The sequence below is a fragment of the Taudactylus pleione genome, unplaced genomic scaffold (genome assembly GCF_031769625.1).
Source record: "Taudactylus pleione unplaced genomic scaffold, aTauple2 ptg000009l, whole genome shotgun sequence".
Lineage (NCBI taxonomy): Eukaryota > Metazoa > Chordata > Amphibia > Anura > Myobatrachidae > Taudactylus > Taudactylus pleione.
In genome coordinates this window covers 9,925,120-9,945,839 of record NW_028284412.1, presented here as the reverse complement: position 1 = coordinate 9,945,839, position 20,720 = coordinate 9,925,120, and the positions used below count along the sequence as shown (strand labels likewise).

The window sequence follows — 20,720 nt, the reverse complement described above, 5'->3', positions numbered from 1 at the left end:
GCAGCTGTGCAATACCGTTTACATCTGAATCAGGCCCTATGCCAATATGATATTCCCAGAAACGAGTTGGGTGCGGGATGCCGGCGGTCAGAATCCCGACACTGGCATCCCGACAGGGTTAGGATACAGACACCTTTCGGGTAAGTATCCAAACCCTACCCCTTTCTCCCCGCACCCTAAACCTAAGCTCCCCTCTAGTGCCTAACCCTACTATTTACCATCGGAATACCGGCACCGGCAGCTGCATCCCCCAGAAACATCTCATGAAAGACAGTGCGGCTATTCATGTGTTTAGCCAAACACATTTCATTATGAACTCACTTTACAGATGGCTTTGGGAGTAATGCACGCCACCTGCATTCAGATCAGTCCAACCAAGTATTTTTCATTTCTAGTGATTACAGGACAAATAATGGCATTAGCTCCCTATACACCAAACTACATCTAACATTTATTAATCTACTTTAGTGAAAAAAACTAGTGAAAAATAATATGTCAATTTCTATTTATTCAAACACAGGTTAGGTCAGAAAGATAAAACAGACAAACTGACACATATGCACAAATAGATGACATATCCCATCAAAGGATCTAAACTTATAACAAGTTGCCTTACATACAGAAACTACTCATGACATTCACAGATACAGAAGGACATGTTTCCAAAGCTTGAGAGGACTTGAGATATTCCACAGATAATCAGCCACTTCAGACTGAGCCCTACAAAGGGATTACTGACATGACACATCTGGCGTCCCCTAAACCTTATTATATCACAAATGTATATTTCTTATAAGCTCCTGAAATTATTATAATATTGTTTATGAGCTTTTTTTTTTAAACCAGCTTCCACTTTAGGTTTTACTGTGAAAATCAGTGTTATGCAATATATATCAGGTAATGTATTTCTAAAATAGTAACAGCTTTTTCTTACCTTTTAGTAACTTGGCTGCTTCTCTTGGTCCACTTTGGAAACTGGTTATCATAATATTGTATATCAATAGTTGCTTTGTCTATATACATACACACACACACACACATATATATATTTATATATATATATATATATATATATATATATATATATATATGCATAGCAACAGTGGAGCCTGGACCAAGCAATTAGAGCAGGGGTATTCAATATGCAGCCCTCCAGCTGCTGTGGAACTAAACATCCCAGCACACCCTGCCACAGTTTTGCTATTAGGGCATGCTAAAATTGGGGCATAGCATGCTGGGATGTGTAGTTTCACAGCAGTGAGAGGGTTGCTTGTTAAATACCCCTGATTCAGAGGAATAAAACAGGGCAAGTATTTACTGTTTTAAACAATGGAAACATAAAACGGAAATACAATTTGGGTGAATTATGTTTAAGTACAATAAGCATCAATGGTGAACTCAATGAGAAGTTAACATTGTTATTTAGGAGTAATGATATAGGGCCTGAGTCAGCACGGATTGCGATTCTGCTTATACGCACGCAACTGCATTGCTTAAATCAGTGGTGATATTTAAATGTTTGCATTCACATTGCAATCGCAGCCTGACGCCCACTTCCCCTTCCTCACATCCCTATACTTGGGCAACAATCGGTAACATCGGACCCATACGCACAGTTAGGGCAGGTCAGACCTCACTCAGGAATTGCTAACTTCTGTGCACGCTATGAGGACTCAGGAGGAGCCTGGTATCGCAGTGGCTAATTTATGCATGCCCATGCCACGGCATTGAAACGCACTGGCATGTCTGCGTTCACCCGCCTGTCAATCACTATGCTCTGGGTCTGCATAGCCTCTGCAAACGCAGTTCTCATTGCAATTGCTAGTTAGCGAACGTGCACTGCGATGCATGCGCAGTGCGAATTAATCGTCCGATTGCGTGTGTATTAGCAACTGCGTTCCTTGCTGAATCAGGCCCATAGCCCACAACTTGCTACTTTAGGTTATATGGTCTTCCAGCTTCACATCATCTGCCAATCAGGTTTTGGAAATAAATAGATAATAAATGACCATGTAGGTGCTAATATACATACATATGGAAAATGTTGGGAGTACAATAATTAATAAAAATACAAAAGTATGTGAAATTTGAAACCGGTTTCTTGCGCCTCCATTAACTAAAGAGAGTGACAAACATTATGCTAAGACAGGTTACACTTTATTTACCCCTTTAATAAAAAAACCCCCAAAACTTTGTATTAAATAGTGTGTAAATAACATTGCATCTATGTACAATTACTCGCACAACATCACTGAACTAGCGATGACATTCCTCACTCAGTCTATTTCTAGGTCGCTGTCATCGCTATAGCAATGAACAGACGGATTACAAACTGAAGAGCGCAGAATATCCTTTTCTGGTAACAAGCTGCATTCGTGCAAAAACGATTCCAGGTCAACAGCAAAAAAATCTTCTCCAAGTTGATCTGTTACCCGAACAAAATTCCCAATCAGTTCTCCCGCTTTATATACAAGTAGGGCCGGCAGTGCATTCTTGGTGAATTTAGTGCTGGTGCCTAAAAGGGAACTTTTTACTTTACAGAATTTCACTCCGTGGTACTCTGACGCCAGGCAGATTATACTGCCATTCGCAGCCTCCGCACCAGGAATGTCATCCTCGTAAATGAGAATTATCACAAGTGTATTTTTATGTTCTTTATCTACGGTATCCAAGAATTCCTCCCCACTGTTAATTTCATACACTTGCTTGAAGAGCTTAGATTGGCAAAGCTGATTTTTCATCTCCTCTATTCTTTGCTTTCTGTATTGCTGCAAAAAATCTTCATCTTCCTCCTCATTCAGCATATTGTATTCTTGCATGGTCATCTAAAAAAGAAATTAAGAATTAAAATGTAATATTTGCAATTATTATATTCTTAAGGCGGGAATCCATTACCTGATTAAACAGAGCGATAACGACATTGTTATCTTTCAATTGCTTGTTAATCGGGCACAGATGGGGCAGTTTAATGTCGAAAACGACCAGTGATGCGCACTCCCGCTGATCTTTTTTGACATATATCATCGCCCGAACATGCTGGTCAATCTGCCGATAACGTCAGATTGGCCATGTTTGGGGATGAGGGAGGGTGCCTACACTGAATTACTGATCGTTCAGTGTAGGCACAGCACAGACTGTGAAACGACTGCACTATTACAATGTCGTAATCGTTCAATCATTTCCCAGTCTGCTGGAGGATACGCACCTTACAAAATGGGTAACAGAATATTTGGGGGGATAGCAACATTATTCAATGTTACTGCTGTTTATAAAGCCCCATACATACTGGACTATTTACTGAACGATTTGGCCGATTCCGATGCATTGGAACGGCAAATGGTTCAAATAGTCAAGTGTGTACACACTATGACGCTGACGATGCGAGCTACCGCGGGTCGTCAGCGACTGCCTCTGTCGGCCCTACATGCAGGTCCGACAGGGGAAGTAGTTAGCGAGGGCCATGCTGCCGACTGCGGCATGGCCCCTGCTGATGCTGCCCGCATTGGCAAGTATGTATGCACTTGCAGATGCCAGCTTCCCCACCGGTTCCCATCGCTGCCAATGTCGGGCTGGGTATAGTGTGTATCCATCATTAGAGGCCAAGATTGCTAAATTGTGTAGATTGTTACTAGGACTATATTGTCTCTGGAACTGGTAATCTGAGCTGATAAAACTGCACAACTGAAATTCTTAATTGACGCTATGCAATATAAGTCAAATCAGAACTTAAGGACGGCACCAAGGCACAGTGAGACCTTTTTATTATTTTATGGCTTATTTTTTATGTTTTATCTATGTCATGTGATTCAAAAATATTTTTTATTATATTTATCATTCATGAAATTTTATTTCATGTACTGCAATTGGTTTTATGGGCACATCCGTGTCAATAATAGTGAGAACGGTTTTAGACCATTTAATAGGTCTCTCCATCACATCATGAGTATGTATCTTTGAAAGTGCACTTTATTACAAATAATTAATTTTTTAACATAAAAAAAAGGAAAAAAGATTAAGCACTAAAGTCCAAATATCAGCGATGACTGCCGTCTCTATTGAATAGGGGAAAATCTAAACCCCCAAAATTGTAAGCAAAACAAAAAGACATAATTAACAATACCTACCCTCCCATGACCTGTTCCATCAGGTACAAAATGCATTGCTCCTGGACTTCCCACCTAATTAATGATTGCAGCCACCTGTGTTGATCTAGTTAATAGGATGAGACAAGTGTTTCACCACAGGTGGCTGCAATCATCAATTAAGAGAGGTCCAGGAGCAGAGTATTTTGTACCAGGTGGAAGGGGTCATGTTGGAGGGTCTGACAATATACACGGCCAGTTTTAAACAAGCAGAAATATCTGCGCAAACAAATAAAGACTATCCTAATAACAGGTACGTGAATAGATCAGTTGCCTTCTAAAAAAACAGTAATCCTAGCACTGTTTAAGATAATATTAAATAATTTGTCTTCTGCAGGATTGTTAGTATGTATTATAGCAAACAAACGTGTTAATTGCTGTATAAAGCTGTTAGGGCAAACAACTTGTTAGTATGCATTCACACTTGATAAATGCTCCGCTTTTACTCCTTTAACAGGAGAAAGTAAAGAATTAATGTGCCATCCAGTTTTTCCCCATGCAGACAAAAGTCATTATGTAGCTCTTTAATTAAATCCAGCTGATAGAACGGAGCTGGAAACAGTGCCGCAGATGGTTACCATGTTAGCTAATTGTTGCAGTGTAGGCATAACAGGGAGAGTGATATAGACAGATTTCAACACAAAGTCCTTCAGCTTATTTAAGACTCATTCCCTAATTAATTCCCAATAGTCTCCTGCTGCTCTACTATCACATGATCTCCGAGGTATAATCAGCAGTAAGACTCACCACTTCCTTGAGAACAAGATTTCTTCAATGGCCAGTAAGAGAGTCTTGGTTCAGAAAGTCCAGAACCGTGCCATGATTAGATTGAGAATGGGGCAAAGTCTCAACGCGTTTCTCCGCCTCTAGTATTCCCAGTAGGCTTTTTTTAGCGCTAAAACAGCCTGTCCCAATTCTTCCCCACCCACGGGCTGCAGTGTCCAGCGGGTGGGAAAAGTTGCAGTGACCGATCAACGCTGGGTGAATAGACGCCGTGCGCATGCGCACGGCATCTATTCACCGTGAGGAGAGAACTTGGGGGAAGCCCAGCACCTCATTAAGTGCTGGGCATGCCCCTACAAGTGACAATTTGGGGGGGGTGATTAGTACCTCTGTCAATTTGATTTAACCACCTGTGCTCAAACATGGCTATCTCTAAAACCTGAACTATTGGGGAGCCTTGAGGACCGCGTTTGGGAACCTTTGTTAAAATGTGTTCATGATTACTCTTCCTGTTATCCCTACAGTAAAACAATTAGCTAACATACGAACAACCTGTGACACTGTTTCCAGCTCATGTTCTATCAGCTGGATGAACAGATGTGTCCTCATACATCTAGCCTCAATACACCACATAGCACGACTTGCCTGGCGTGAATGAGCCGCCAGGTCCCATGCTACTCTGCTAGCGTCGGGCATCATTTGTTGCCAAAAATGCGTCTAAGTTTCATGCGAAGCGACTAGGACACAAGAGCAGACTGCGCGGATTAATTTGAGCGACACTTGTATATCTTTGTGCACCTAAGTCTGTATATGAAGCACAATGGAACTTGGAATGAAAAAAACTACAGCTACTACATTATAGCACTATGTATATACAGATTCAGACTCAGGTGCACACAGATATAAAAGTGTCACATATCAAATTATTTAGCACAGCCTACTGGTGCATCCTAGTCGCATCGCATTGCAACTTAAGATGCATTTTCGGCAAAACCCCCCAAAAAAGACGCCTGGCTCTCACACGACCTGGCATGCTAAGAGGGGCTTTTAGCGCACCTGCAGCAAAGATGTATAAGGACACATCACAGAGCTACGTAATAACTTTTCTCTGCACAAAGATAAACTCGATGGCACATTAATCCATTACTTTCTCCTGGTAAAGTGGAGCATTTATCAAGTGTGAATACATACTAACAAGTGGTTTGCCCTATCTGAATAAGTGAACTAACAGCTTTATATGGCATTAACATTTTTGTTTGCTATAATACATACTAACGATCCTGCAGAAGACAAATGCATTAATATTATCTTAAACAGTGCTAGGATTAGTGTTTTTTAAAAGACAAGTGATACATTCATGCACCAGTTACTAGGATAGTTTTTGTTTGTGCAGATATTTCTGCTTGATTTATACCGGCTGTGTATATTGTTAATTATGTCTTTTTAAAGAATATGTCAGTATTTTATTGAAATAAATTGTTTATGTGTTGACAGCGCCTTTATTTTTTAACATCAATTGTTGTCGTAATTTCCTGTTTATATGTAGTTCACATTACTGTTGAGTAAAAGGATCGGTTTCACCACACATTCATCTGTATTTTATTTATTGGTCAGTGTTGAACAGTCCTTATTTATATACTGTAGCTGATCAAATTGGTGAGTCAGAGATCCATTCCATCATTCACATGTGTCACAGACACACTTTCCCAGGCTACAGCTGGGTAAACCCCATAAGATGGTGCGACCCTGCGATGGTACGTTGGTACGTTAAGATATAACAAAACATCGCGCATGCTGTACAAACTGCATGATCCGGCATACGATGGTGCAATGTTTCGTTACATGTAACTGCACCACGTCGTTCATTGCATCGTTCCATCTGCCATGCAGAACAGCAGATGCGACGATGCAATAAATGATGAAATTGGGCGTACACACTATAGAACGTGTACAATATATCACAGAAACATAGAATTTGACAGCAAATAAGAACTATTTGGACCATCTATTCTACTTTTGGTAACGATATATGATCCTTGGTCCTTCGTAATATCGTTCCGATTCGCATCGGAACACTATATCATTTGATATATCAGATAGTGTGTACCCAGTTCAAGATTGAAATTACTCTCCCAGTTCCGGAGAAAAACTTGTTCTTATACCATCCAATACAACAATAAGGCCATTGGCACAGGAGTAAATGTACCTTATATTAGTTATAAAGGAAGTTCGACCACTAGTTTTCCCCAAACCACACACGGAAGAGAGATTTAAAAGATACACACTTCTGTAATACAATTTATTTTAATTTAAAAAACACGTCTAGTTAGAAAAAAAGGAGGAAAAAAAGATTAACCCGAAAAGTATAACAACTCTAATTAATGATAAATTGTATTATGTGAAAAAAAGTCATATGTGATTCTGTGCAATTTGATGAATACTCTACAGAAGTTTAGAATCTCAATATCGTTGATGGATTGCTGTGAAGCAATTAGGCAAATATGAAGCACAATGCTAACTGAATTATAGACGGAGCGGCAGGTAATTAAATTATTAGATTTTACCTTCCCGTTTATCTTTTCTTCAAGATCTTTCTCTCTCTGTTTGTCCTTCTCTTCGTCAAGGTGAGATTTACACGTCATAGAGAGCTTCTTAATAAGCTGTTCCATTTCCCTCCGTTGTTCCTCACTTTGTTCAGTTTCCATCTGTTTGTAAAGCCTCCAGTCATTAATGACCCCTTTTGGACCTAAACAACAAGGAGCATGGAACCTCAGAATGCATAAATGGCGGAACACTGTATCATCAAGTTATGCTGTGCATCACACACACACACACACACACACACACAATTTAAAAAATTGTATTTAGAATTTGGGTAACAAATTTGTTTTTTGACGGGTTTTATCTTTAACCCAGATTTAATGACTTTTCAGTGGCTCAGGTAAACTCTATTGAAAACTCCACCAATTAAGGCTCCGATGTATCACTAGTGCTCTTTGTCAGGTAATGCCCCTGCAATAGTAATTTAGGAAAAAAACTATTTTAGGTCTATGGTACATGATACACCACTGTTGGTGTGCCACACAAAATAACCTAAATTTAGGTTTTATTATGAACAGCTGCAGAAGAATCACAAGAAGCCTTCATGTCTCATCAGACGTCACTGAACGGTTCTGGATTTTGTAGACTGTGAACAGGAAATCTCTACTAATAAACAAAGAGAAAGGTCTCTACTCCTACTTTTCTCTAATAAAGGGATGCAGAAGTGAAATATGATGTCATCAAAGAAGGACAAGGTAGGTCTGGGGGCAGGCAAGGGCCCTGCGTCAACAGGTCCTGCCGTAGAAGAAGTGGAAAGGGAGTGTCTATGGACAGACTCCGTAGGTTGGTGAACCAATGTCGCCTGGGCCAGGCTGGGGCTATTAGTATCACCGTGCCACCTTCTTGCTTGAGCTTTCGAAGTACCCTCAGGAGGAGGGAGATCGGAGGAAAGAGATATGCGAGATTGAAGTCCCACCTCATTGCCAGAGCGTCCACAAAGGTGGCTGAGGGGTCTCTGTCCAGGACCCGTATCTGGGGACCTTGCGGTTGTGACATGAGGCCATGAGGTCTACCTCTGGCAGGCCCCATTTGTCCACCAGGAGTTGAAAGACATCTGCGTGGAGAGCCCATTCTCCGGCGTGTATGTCCTGACAGCTTAGGAAGTCCGCTTCCCAGTTGAAGACTCCTGGAATGAACACTGCCGATATTCCCGGGAGATGACAATCGGCCCAGACCAGAATGTTTGCCACTTTTGGCATGGCTGCCCGACTTCGCGTGCCTCCTTGATGGTTGAGGTACGCTACCGCAGTTGCATTGTCGGACTGGATCTAGACTGGTCTTGCATCTGAATGAGTGCTCTGTACACTGCTGGAAGCTCCAGCATGCTTATGGGCAGACTACTTTCCTGAGTTGTCCACGTCCCTGAAAGGTATGATGACCGATTACCGCTCCCCATCCGCGAAGGCTTGCATCTGCCATGGGAAGTTCCCAGACTGGAATCCAGAAGGGGCGACCCTTGTCCAGATGGGACGTCTAGCCACCATGAGAGGGAAAGCCGAACCTCCGGAGAGAGGACGACTGTCTGGGACAGAATCAGATTATACTGTCCGTACCCCTGGAAGAGAATCAGCTGTTGAAAGGGTCTGGAGTGGAATTGGACGAATTCCACCATATCGAAGGTGGATACCATGGACCCCAGGACCTGCATTGCTGAGTGAATGAATGCCCTCTGATTGTGGAGCAAGCTGCGCACACACAAGTGTAGTGTCAAAATCTTGTCTGCTGGCAGAAAGATCCTCTGTATTTGAGAATCTAGGAGTGCCCCCAGATGTATCATCCGCTGTGTCAGAGATAGGAAGGACTTTTTCCAATTGATGATCCAGCCGCGTGTTTGCAGACAGTCTACGGTCAGCTGGAGATGGCGTTGTAACACAACCGGTGAGTGTGACAAGATTAAGAGGTCATCTAGGTATAGCATGATTCTGACTCCCTGGCGTATGAGGTGTTCCGCCATCACCACCATTATTTTGGTAAAGACCCGAGGGGCCGTTAACAGACCAAAGGACAGCGCCCAAAACTGGTAATGTTGCTACAGAACAGCAAACCGTGGGAACCGCTGGTGGATTGGAGTAATAGGTATATGCAGGTATGCATCCTGAATGTCCAGAGAAACCATGAAATCCCCAGGCTGCAATGCCAGGACAATAGATCGTAGAGTTTCCATGCAGAACTTGGGTACTCTGATAAACTTGTTGAGGGGTTTAAGATTCAGAATAGGCCGATGAGACCAATTCGGCTTCTAAATCAAAAAGAGTGGACTAAAAACCAGTTCCTCTCTGAGCCGAAGGAACCGGTATTATCACACCTGAACTCAGCAGGGAGTGAATGGGTCCTGGATGGCCAAGGCTGTTGATGACACCTCAGGAAAGTGAGGGTGTACCCCGAGAGACCACTTCTCGGACCCAGGTGTCTGTTGTTGTTTGATGCCAAGAGTCGGAAAACTGAAGAAGTTAGCCCTCCCATCCTGGAATCCCCCAGGAGAAGGCTCACCCCATCAGGCAGAGGGTTTGTCGTCAGACTTGGAAGCCGTACGTCTGGCCGACCAATGCTGCCTGACACGCGGCTTGAAGAACTAGACTGCCTGACAATCAGGCAGATTGTGAGGCTTCCACGGTAGCCACAATCTTGTCCAATTCTGCAACAAACAGCCCGTTTCCAGAGAAGGGTAAAAGGATTCGAATGCCTTCTTGGATCCCATTACTACCTTTCAGGACTGTAGCCAAAAGGACCCAGAGTGCGACTACCGAGGTCGCAGATGCCTTAGAGGCAAGGAATCCAGTATCCAATGCAGCTTCTCTCAAATAAGAGGCCGCTTCCTGAATATGGGAGATATAGACCCGTTGGTCCCTGGTAGCGTCTGATGGCAGGCTCTCTTCCAGTGCCCCTGCCCATCCCTCGATAGCTTTAGCCACCCAGGCCGCAGCCATAGCTGGCCTAGTGATAGTGCAGAAAGCAAGTAGACTGACTTGAGACAAGTTTCTAGCTTCCTATCTGTGGCCTCCTTAAGGGAGGATGTAGACTGTAAAAGCAGTGTAGAGCTTCCGATTAAGCGTGTCACATGTGAATCAATAGTGGGAGGGACTTCCCACTTAGTACACTCTTTAGTAAGGAGAGGGCAAAAAGACGCTAGTCTTTTTGGGCCCTAGAACCGCTTGCCAGGAGTACCCCAAGCCTCTCCCATGAACTCAGTGAGCTGTTCTGATTGAGGGAATTCAGCCTTAACCACCTTCTGACATTTAAACATCTGGGTTTTAGGTTTAGGGGCCTATTCACCATCCTCTATATTCAGGATTTATTTAACCTCCCTCGCTAAAGCAGGAACATCCACTGTTGATTGACGGTGCTCCTCACTCGAGTGCGACTCGGAGAGAGAACCTTTACAAACGATCCACTAGCTGCGTCATAACCTGGGATAAGGAGGACACCCAAGGTGGCTAATATACAGGGGATGGTAAGGTGGACTGGTGAGCAGATTTATAACAATTAGCACATAGACCATCCTGTATGAAGTCCCGAGAGGGCAAGCTTGCAAAACAGGATTTGCATGTAACCAGCACAGGGGCCTCAGCCTCCTGTTTATCCTTGACTTTGGAAGACATATAAATAGCACAGAATAAGTATCTAGTTAATAATGCAATGTGATACCCTTCACAAACAAGTAAATGTGAAGTACTAATACCCCTACACACCTGGTAGTTGACGGTTTCAGAAAAAGCAGCAGGCATAGATATAACTGACAGTCAGAAAGTTTAAGACAGTATATCACAACAACAGAGCTAGCACAAGTCACATACAATGCATAGAAATATACTTATAATGGGCACTAAGGACCTGATTCAACAAGGAACGCTATTCTGCTTATACACACGCTGTTGCGAATATCAGCAGTGCTATTTAAATATGTGCATTCACATTGCATAAGTAGCCTGACATAAGGACGCCCACTTCCCCTTACTCACATCCGTATACTAGGGTAACATAGCGAATTAAGCAGTAACATCGGACCCATATGCACAGTTAAGGCAGGTCAGGCCTCACTCAGGAATTGCTAACTTCAGCGCACGTTATGAAACCTCAGGTTGCGTCTGGTATCACAGTGGCTAATTTAGTAATTTATGCACGCCCCTGCAACGGCGTTGAAAAGCACTAGCACACCTGCATTTGCCCGACCACCCTCGTCACCACCCACAAACCGCACTTCCTGTCAATCACTCTGCCATGGGTCTGCGCACCCTCTACATTCGCAGTTCGGATCACAATTGATAGTTTGCGCACGCTCACTGCGATGCATACGCAGTGATAATTAATCGACCAATTGCGTGCGCATTAGCAACTGCATTCCTTGCTGAATCAGGCCCTAAAGCAACTACTCAAGCCTCCAAGGGCTGGTAGGATTTGTGCACTGTATAACCTGGCCCCAGGGAGAGGTAAAGCCCGGTTGCAGCCCAGGGTCCCCAGTGGAGCGGCTAGCAAAGCCCTGCTGGCGCCCACCAAAATCACCAGACATCACCCATTCGGACGCCTTGCAGCTTGCTCAGATGAACAGAAACAAATAAAAGAACTAATAAAATGAAAAGCTTGGGACTGCTAAAGCAGTACCCCTGTTATAAAAGGTGCGTCTGATCCTGTCCAGCAACGAACTACAAAACTCTCTGCCTGTGGCTGGGGTATATGTGGAGGAGGACCAATGCATCCTGGGAGCTAAAGCTTAACTGTTTGGTGCCCGGATAACTCCAACTGCACACAACCGTTAGTATCCCTGTGGATCCCCTATGGACCCTGAAGAAGAAATGTGTCTAATTCGCAATGCCTTTGGCGCGCTCAGAAGCTCCCTGCCTGCACTTCCAGCGGCCTGCCCGCAGTCTAGTAGGAACGCTAGAAAAGAGATACATAGTCATCTCTACAGATTGTAGCTTATAAGAAGAGGGCCTGATTCAGCTTTGGGACTAGAGTAAGATATAGCAAGTAACTGTGCATCTTGGTAAAGCCATGCTGCACTGCAGGTGGGGCACATTTAAAATGTGCAGATTCAGATTTGGGAGAGGCGTGTCCAAACTGAAATGTACAAATAAAGGTGTCCAGCATTTGTGGCCTACATGCAAAAGCAGCCAGTATATACCCTAAATGGCAAAACAATGTATGTATTTCTACAACTTGCATTGCAACATGGTTTGTCCAGGTTCAGTTACTTGCTATATCTTACTCTATTCCAGGGGTGGCCAGACTTTTGGATTCAGTGATCTACTTTTAAAGTTAAAAACCTTTTGTGATCTACTGAGCCCGAAAAAGGGGGTGTCATGCATCATGCATGTAAAAGCGGGCATGACATCACAGCAAGGGGCATGGGGTCTGTCCTGCCGAAATAACACATAGAATCCCCAATTCAAATGACGCTACACAATAGCACAATTTTATTCACATAACACCGCACATAGTGCCTGATTCACATTACACCACATAGTAGTGCCCCTTATTTACGTTACGACACACAATAATACACAATGTCCCATTAGTAGTGCCCCTCATGCAGTGCCCCCAGTAGTAGTGCCCCTCATGCAGTGCCCCCAGTAGTAGTGCCCCTTATGCAGTGCCCCCAGTAGTTACACATAACGCTCATACAGTTGACTTGCCGACTGTCTGGCCTCTTAACACAAGTATGATAAGCTAAATACCCGAGCAGCTGTCTCGTCTGACATGGCGAACTAACATCTTCCCATGGAATTCTCTATATATGCTACGCACACTTATGTCCTTTTCAGCACTGCATAGTGTGAAGCACACAGCTGAGTAGCATTACAAGCCCAGAGTTTTACTTTACTGAAGACTGCACATCTCAAGCCGGGTACCCAATGGAGTGATGTCGGGCCGATATGCCGTTTCGTAATGGCATATCGCCTACAACACTCAGTTTTTACGCATGATTGCGCGCTTTCATGGTCACTAGCGACGGTCGCAGTGTTTGATTTGATATCGCTAGTGGCCAGTGCACTGTTAATGAATGACGGAACGGTGATCATTCCGTCGTTCATTAAAGTCATCCAGTGTGGACGCACAATCACTGCTCAGGGGCATTCGTTCCGATATCGTTCCAGTGTGTACTCAGCAACAGAATATAAATTATAGTGAAAAGCAACTTACTCATGAAATCTATGGGATAAACCCTCCCCCCACGAAAATATTTAGATTTTAAGTTACCGGTATTAACAGCGCTTCCTTCTTTCCCACCATCTGATTCTCCAGCCGCGGCTTGTCGTACGCTGCGATCCTGTTCACTGTCTTCATCATCACTGCTGCTGCTGTAGTAGTACTGGCACTTTTCTCCCAGCAGCTTATCATCAAGTGTAGTCATTATGTCCTAAGCATATACAAAACAGATGAGAATCCGAAATTGTAATACATATACTTTTTCTTTTTATTATTACATAAAAATTATGAACTTGTATAGTAACTTTGCATCCCTTAAACACTATAGGCATAACTTCCAACATTTATCCAGGCAAAAGCAGGACAGAATACTCCCTGACCCTAATCTGCGTAATACCCTCCCAATCACAGCGGCTTTCTAATGAAATACTATCACGGTGCACAAATCGGGACAGTTGGGAGGAACACTATAAACAATTGGTTGCTATAGATTAAAGAACGTCATTACTCTTTGCATTAGTTTATTAAATGTGAGACAGCTTGTTTTCAGATGGCTGTGCTAATTCCATACCATCATGTAATTCACGCTTCACAAAAAAATGGATGAATTGGATTCATTTCTCTGACATATTTTGGAACAATTCCTCCCCAATTAATACTTGATACCAAGTCACAAAACAACAATAGCGTACAACAGGTGCCTGCATATGGGGGAAATGTAACAGCCTGCGAGAAGCAGGTATGTGCGCAGTTACGGCGAGTCTGCCCAATGTTTAAAAGTGGCAATAAATTTAAAAGGCTAAACCATGTTGGTTTTGCCTTTTAAATTATTGCAGCTTTATAACATCCCCGCATTTGTGTCAAGATATGTGCTGTTTGTAGAATACAGGAGAGGTCTCCCACAAAATTAATTTAGGTTTCATATACACCTTATACACAGCCTGAAGGTAATTTTATACAATAATAAAGCAAAGGTGTCACTATCTCATACCCTTTTCAGGCTTAGGATCCGGGAAATTTCCAGGGCTCTCAACCCAGCAAATTCCCAGGTCTCAGCCCGACCCTGGTAAAGAGCAGGGTGGTGGACCAAGGGCTTCATCCTGGGTTGTTTCTTCTCACACATAACAATATCCCGGGTCGGTGTGGGTTCACGTACAAAAACCCAGGATATTCATGTATGTGTGAAAAGGGTATCAGTCACTCCAAAAAAATTCTGTATTTTGGAATATTCCGTATATTTGGAATTTTGAATATAGGAGACTTCATCTGTATTATAATTGCACGATCTGTGTACCAATTTGTATACGGATGACTCTGGATGCACCACCAACCAAGTATACACTCTCTTGAATCTTGGATTCACTATTTTGTATGTTGGCTCAATTTACTACATTACATTACATAGAGATATACCTGTACGGAATCATCCCAATTCCCCTTTTCCTTGTTTATTATACAACTAGCTGGAGTACCCGGCGTTGCCCGGGATTTTAAGAATGTTTGTTTACACATCATCCTCCAACAAACCTGTCCTTAGGCAGGCCTCACGAAAAGTGTGACAAACTTCCCCATCAACAGTCCTAAGGTCTTCGAAGGAAGTAGGACCTGTAACGGTGTAAAGCAAACTTCGGAGATAAAAGGATTCAAAATGTGTCGGATGTACAGTGTAAACACGGCCAAGAGCTTCTGTTGCTCTGATAACAGGATGACCATCTACAGCAACTCTCTGTTTGCTGCTCATAATAACTTTTCCAGAAGCATTCCATGTGTAATATTTTGGCAGCTCACAGTACAACAGGGTCCTTGCAAAGTCATCATTTTGACACAGTTCGAAGAAAGAAGTGAATGTTGTTGTGTAATTTGGTATAGTCAGAGAGCTGAGAATGCTGGGAAAGCCTGCTAAAGCTCTCTTTGATAATAAACATTAAGATCATGACAAAACAAAACGCTCGCTCCGAGGCCCTACCCATATGCCGTGAGGCCCCACAATGAGCGTACAGCCAAAATTGTGATTTTTAAGTAATTAGAAATTAACAGTAATTAATTTCAATGTAACATTTTTTTTGTTGCCTCGGGCGTGTTTTAATACGCTCGTATGTAAAATTTCACGATCTTGGCTTGTAAACTGTGGATTTGTATAGAGAGACAGAATGACAAATTTTCGCTTTTATATAGTAGATATGTGAGGAGCAACAGTGATCCATAGTGCAGAACAATTGTGAAAACTGAGCATTCATTAAACAGGGACATACAAGGAAGAAAAAAAAATAAATGTAGACCGGCCCTGCTCTTGAGAAAGCTTAAAATGTATCGGAATGAAAGTAAAATAACCACACTTAGATCAATTATTGTCTTTTTTTTTAACAGTTTTACAATTTCATATTGAACATACCATGATACCACTACAGGCTAGACATTGAAACAGAAGGTGAGCCCTTCTGTGGATCTTGATCACTAGAGCTTAGACATCTGTCTATGCCTCAATAAATCCAGGCTAAATTGCCATGGAGACTAAAAAATGGCTTCCAATGCTTAGATTTCAAGGTCAAAAAGCTGTATTTTCCATTTCACATATTAGGATGTGTTCCAAACGTTGGGCTGCGCTATTTTTGCATACAAATCAGCTTTAGGAATGAAGCAGTGTTTTGTGGCAATATAAGAAGTTTATGAAGCTCTCAATCTGATAGAGGTTGTAAAACGGTGGCGATGCAACGTTTAGTGCAAATGTAAAATGTACCCTCACTATATCAGTTTGAGCATAAACCTGTTTCATATGTACTGTGTACCACTGCAAAGACACATGCAAGCGAGCCCCTGCCCATATCAATAGACATAAAACTGTATAGACCAATTACATTTTTGATTAGTGTAAGAATGGTCAAATATATATATATATATAAATAATCTGGTTAAAATCCCGACAGTTGGGATACCGGTGCGGGGACCTCGACACCTGTAAGGACCTTGACACCGAAAACCCGACAGTAAGTAGTGGGGTTAGGGGGAGGGTTAGGTTTAGGGGTTATGCACTAAGGGGGGGAGGGTTAGGTTTAGGGTGCAGGGGAGGTTAGGTTTAGGCAGTAGTGGGGGAGGTTAGGTTCAGGCACTGAGGAGGAAGGTTTAGGGTAGGGAGAGGGGGAGGGTTAGAATACTGACCGACAAGTGTCAGTATATTAACCCTGTCAGGATGCCGGCGTGGGGATCCCGAGCGCCGGGACCCCGAGCCCCAGCATCCCGTTGCCAACCCACATGGATCACAGGGAAGTGATGGATTGTTAAGAGGAATGGTATAACGTCACTGAAATGTTGTCAACCTAAGAGCTTAAATATTTGCTGTAATGATTTTCACTCAAAGGGAGCGATTAAATTATTTTTATCGCGGCTATTTATTTTGCGCACCCGACGAAGCAATTCAATTGTTGCTTCGTTCGGACACGAATAGCCGTGGCTGCACACATTTCTACTCACTGCCTCTCAAGGTGGCGAGCAGTACTTTACATAGGTAGCCGCTTTGCGCAGCTAAACTGGGTGCTTCTGTGAGTGCACTTGCACACTGTGGGGCTAATTCAGCATTGCACGTATGTACAATGCTGATTGCAGATTCCCGATTAACAGGCATCTGCGCATACGCAGGACCCATCCTGCGAGTGTGCAGAACGGGTCCTGCATGATCGCACGCAGCCCCTTCTGTGCATCTGCCTAACAGGCAGAGGAATTTAAGGGGCGGTGCAGGGATGACCGGCGTTCCCGGAAACGTGTCGGCCCCGTTTTCTGGGAGTGGCAAGACCACGGACGCAGTTTCCTGGCCTTGCAAGCCGACCAGCCTGAATAAGCGGAGTCTTAACCAGATGGCCGGCAGCTTGGCTCCGTCCACCATTGGTGGTCACAGTGCTGGGATCGCAAATGCAGCAGGTGGTGTCATACACCTCCTGCTGCATTTGCATATTAGCAAGGACGGAATTGCAAAGTTGCTTGCGTGCAGCTTTGAAATTTCGTCCGAAGTTGAATCACCCCATGTGCAGCCGCGGCTATTAGTGCCCGAATGGAGCAAAAATTGAACTGCTCAGTCGGGCTACCAAAATAAATAACCATGGTAATAAATGAATCGCCCCCAAATTCCTCATACACCTATCCTCAAATCGTGCCAAATAGTTGGAGTGCCACACACTTTTTCACTAAATCTGCATCTTTATTCGCATCACTGAAAGAATAGTTGTGAACAAAAGTACAATGCACGGGTACCCTGGATATTGGCAATGGCATTGCATGCAGCTGCTGTGTGAGACTCAGATGGTAATCTGGAAAAAAAGGCAAAATACGGAGTACTGATACAGGTATACAAGTGAGCTGCAACATGCCTCAGGCCACAGATCTTTGTGCTTAATCTGCAACTTTATACTAGGGATGTGCAGGCTCGGATAGGTTCGAGTTTGCACGTGGAGTTCGGATTTTTCCCTCCAAAAAAACGGAACTCAGAACGAGGCAAAACGTCATCTTACATGGACGAACATCATCATTCCTGGACTTTTGTCCAGGAATGATGATGTTCGTCCATGTAAGATGACGTTTTGCCTCGTTCTGAGTTCCGTTTTTTTGGAGGGAAAAATCCGAACTCCACGTGCAAACTCGAACCTATCCGAGCCTGCACATCCCTACTTTATACCAATCTCTTTGCAACAAAAAAACTAATCCTAAATGACTAGGACAATATATAGTACTTTTTCTGTACCTACGAGAAAAAAAAAAAGACAAAAGTAAGAAATTCCGAGAATGCCCACCTGTGGTAGTGTCTAAAGGCACACATCCACTAGACGATTAAATTGAGAAATATCGTTATCTGATCGAGCAGGAAGCTCCCCACTGACATCACTGCTGTCAGTGCGGCCGCCCAAAAAACGGCAAGCGTTCAGTTAGGAACGCCCCGTTTGTGTAGCCACCCCCCTGCCCACAAAACGGGCCGAGCTGTCGCTCAACATCGACAGCTGGCCCTTTTGTAGAGAGCTCCGGAGCGAGAGAGTTTCTCTCTCGCTCCGGGGCTTGCGCACGCGCAGTGCAGCCGCTGCGCGTGCGCAGGACTAAAACATCGACCCGGTTGCAAGCGCTCGCGACCGGGTCTGAATGAGGTCCACTATGTCTACTTTCCCAGGAGAGCTCCCTGAAATTCAAAAGTTTCTCAGATATTTAGAGAGAATAGGCAAAAGCACAAATGGGTGTTTATTATACAATTATGGCTAATCCGCTGGGACAGGCAACATATCGTCTAGTGCGGAGGTTCCCAAACGCGGCCCTCAAGGCTCCACAACAATTCAGGTTATAGAGGTACTAATTAAGTCACCTGTGGTCAACCATGGAAATCTCTAAAACCTGAAATGTTGGGGAGCCTTAAGGACTGCATTTGGTTACCTCTGGTCTAGTGTGTACCCAGCTTAAGCGATGTGCAACAATAGAAGAAAACACTGCTGCAGGGGTGGATTAAGGCTTGTGGGAGACTCAGGGCAACGAACTTGTTGGGGCCCCTAGGAATAAAATTGTCAAAACAATATACTCTGATGTTATAGAAAAGAAGAATGTGTCAATACTCCCACATGCACCCGCTTCACATCATGCCACACAGGGTCCCCTTTCATATTGTGTAAAACATTGCCCCCAGCTCCCATTATGTATTCCCACTGCTATTGTCATTTGTTGCAGCCCGGCCCTCACCATGGGCCAGTCCAATGCTGCAATTTAACTACACGAAGGGGTCCCTGGGCAACTTTCCAGAACCGATCACCCTGCTGTTAATCCAACACTACTCATCACCCATTTATGGCAACACCATCAATGGTCAGCCCTATGTTAAAGGTGTAGAGGACCCTTCCCATAAGCAAAATATCTATGTAAGTTATATTTATACAGTGAAAGCAATAAGGGATGGCTGCTATGTCATCCAATACATTCTGTCACTCATTGACTGTAGTGGATAACATAGCAGCGATGTGTAAGAGCACAGGGACGGTACCATGGCTGTCACACAGCCCCTAATGCTGCCTCCACAGGAGGAAGGCTGATCTGATGCGCGTATCTGTGCTACAGTGATGTACAATAGCCAGCACAGCCAGCAGACGCGCCGCTGACACGGGATACATACGGTGCCTGACGTTTCCACTCCTCCTTTCGGTCCTGGTATTGTATTGAATTTCAAACGGGAAACAGCCCGGCGGCAGCGACCCCTCCCCGTACAGACCAGGGCCAAGCAACCACTGCTCTGATTGGTGGTTTCCTGAGTCGAAAAGTGTCACAAGAATGTCGATTGGCAGAATCTTACTTCTCGTTTCCCAGACGATCTAATTGGTCCTGAGGGAGGGAGAGGGAGCTTATTACCCACCGCTTACTGGACGAATGGACGCGATAACCATTTGCTGATTGGCTGCCGCAGCCGCTCACTACGCGCACGTGATAGCAGGGACTCGGCACCTGGGAATATTTGCATAGAGCGTGTTGTTACACAGTCACAGCGCGCCCTGCTGGGCGACAGGAGAAGATGTCTAGTGAATAGGAATTAGGAATTGTTACGTTACTGCTGTGTAGGGATGGGACATCGAAACAAAACATTGGAAGTAGCGATGTATTTTACATTGAATACAAAACATTATTTAGATATAAACATTGGTTCTCTGGAACCGATGTTTACCGATGTTTCATCTTTTTAAGCAAACTGTACTTAAACATAAAATAGGCTAATAAACATTTAAAATAATTGTTATACTATGTCTATCTTCACATGGAGGCAAACAGATATTTACAGTATAATATATATATATATATATATATATATATATATATATATATATATATAGATCAAGTCAAGGTGCGACACTCCAGCACACAATCAGTGTTCACTGAGAACAGCACCAGTGACAGTGAGCCAGGGGTGGGACTGTCCTATGTGCTGCTGCTAATTGGCTGACCAGAGTGTATTTCACTCTGTCAGCCACCACCCCCACCAGCAGTAGTCCAGTCAGTGTGTTTTGTACACTCTTATCTTAATTTGTGATTGACTAAAAAATGAGAGTCAGCTGGAAGCCCAAAGCAGTGACTGCACCACACATTGTCACAAAAAAAAACCAT

General features: G+C 43.6%; 1 protein-coding gene across 2 annotated transcripts; it reads right to left on the bottom strand.

The window, feature by feature from the left end:
• Positions 1–488: 488 nt before the first annotated feature.
• On the bottom strand, positions 489–19,918 carry PDCL (phosducin like). 2 transcript variants are annotated; one of them, XM_088467145.1, is made up of 5 exons: positions 19,741–19,918; positions 15,138–15,215; positions 13,662–13,821; positions 7,430–7,611; positions 489–2,825 (listed from the first exon to the last, which is right to left on the bottom strand). In XM_088467145.1, exons 3-5 carry the CDS (start codon positions 13,813–13,815, stop codon positions 2,277–2,279), a joined length of 885 nt encoding a protein of 294 aa, XP_088323271.1. In that variant the 5' UTR covers positions 13,816–13,821; positions 15,138–15,215; positions 19,741–19,918; the 3' UTR covers positions 489–2,276. The 2 variants fall into 2 exon arrangements, with proteins under 2 accessions (XP_088323271.1, XP_088323262.1); XM_088467136.1 differs by lacking the exon at positions 15,138–15,215 and having other exon boundaries at positions 19,741–19,917.
• Positions 19,919–20,720: the final 802 nt, after the last annotated feature.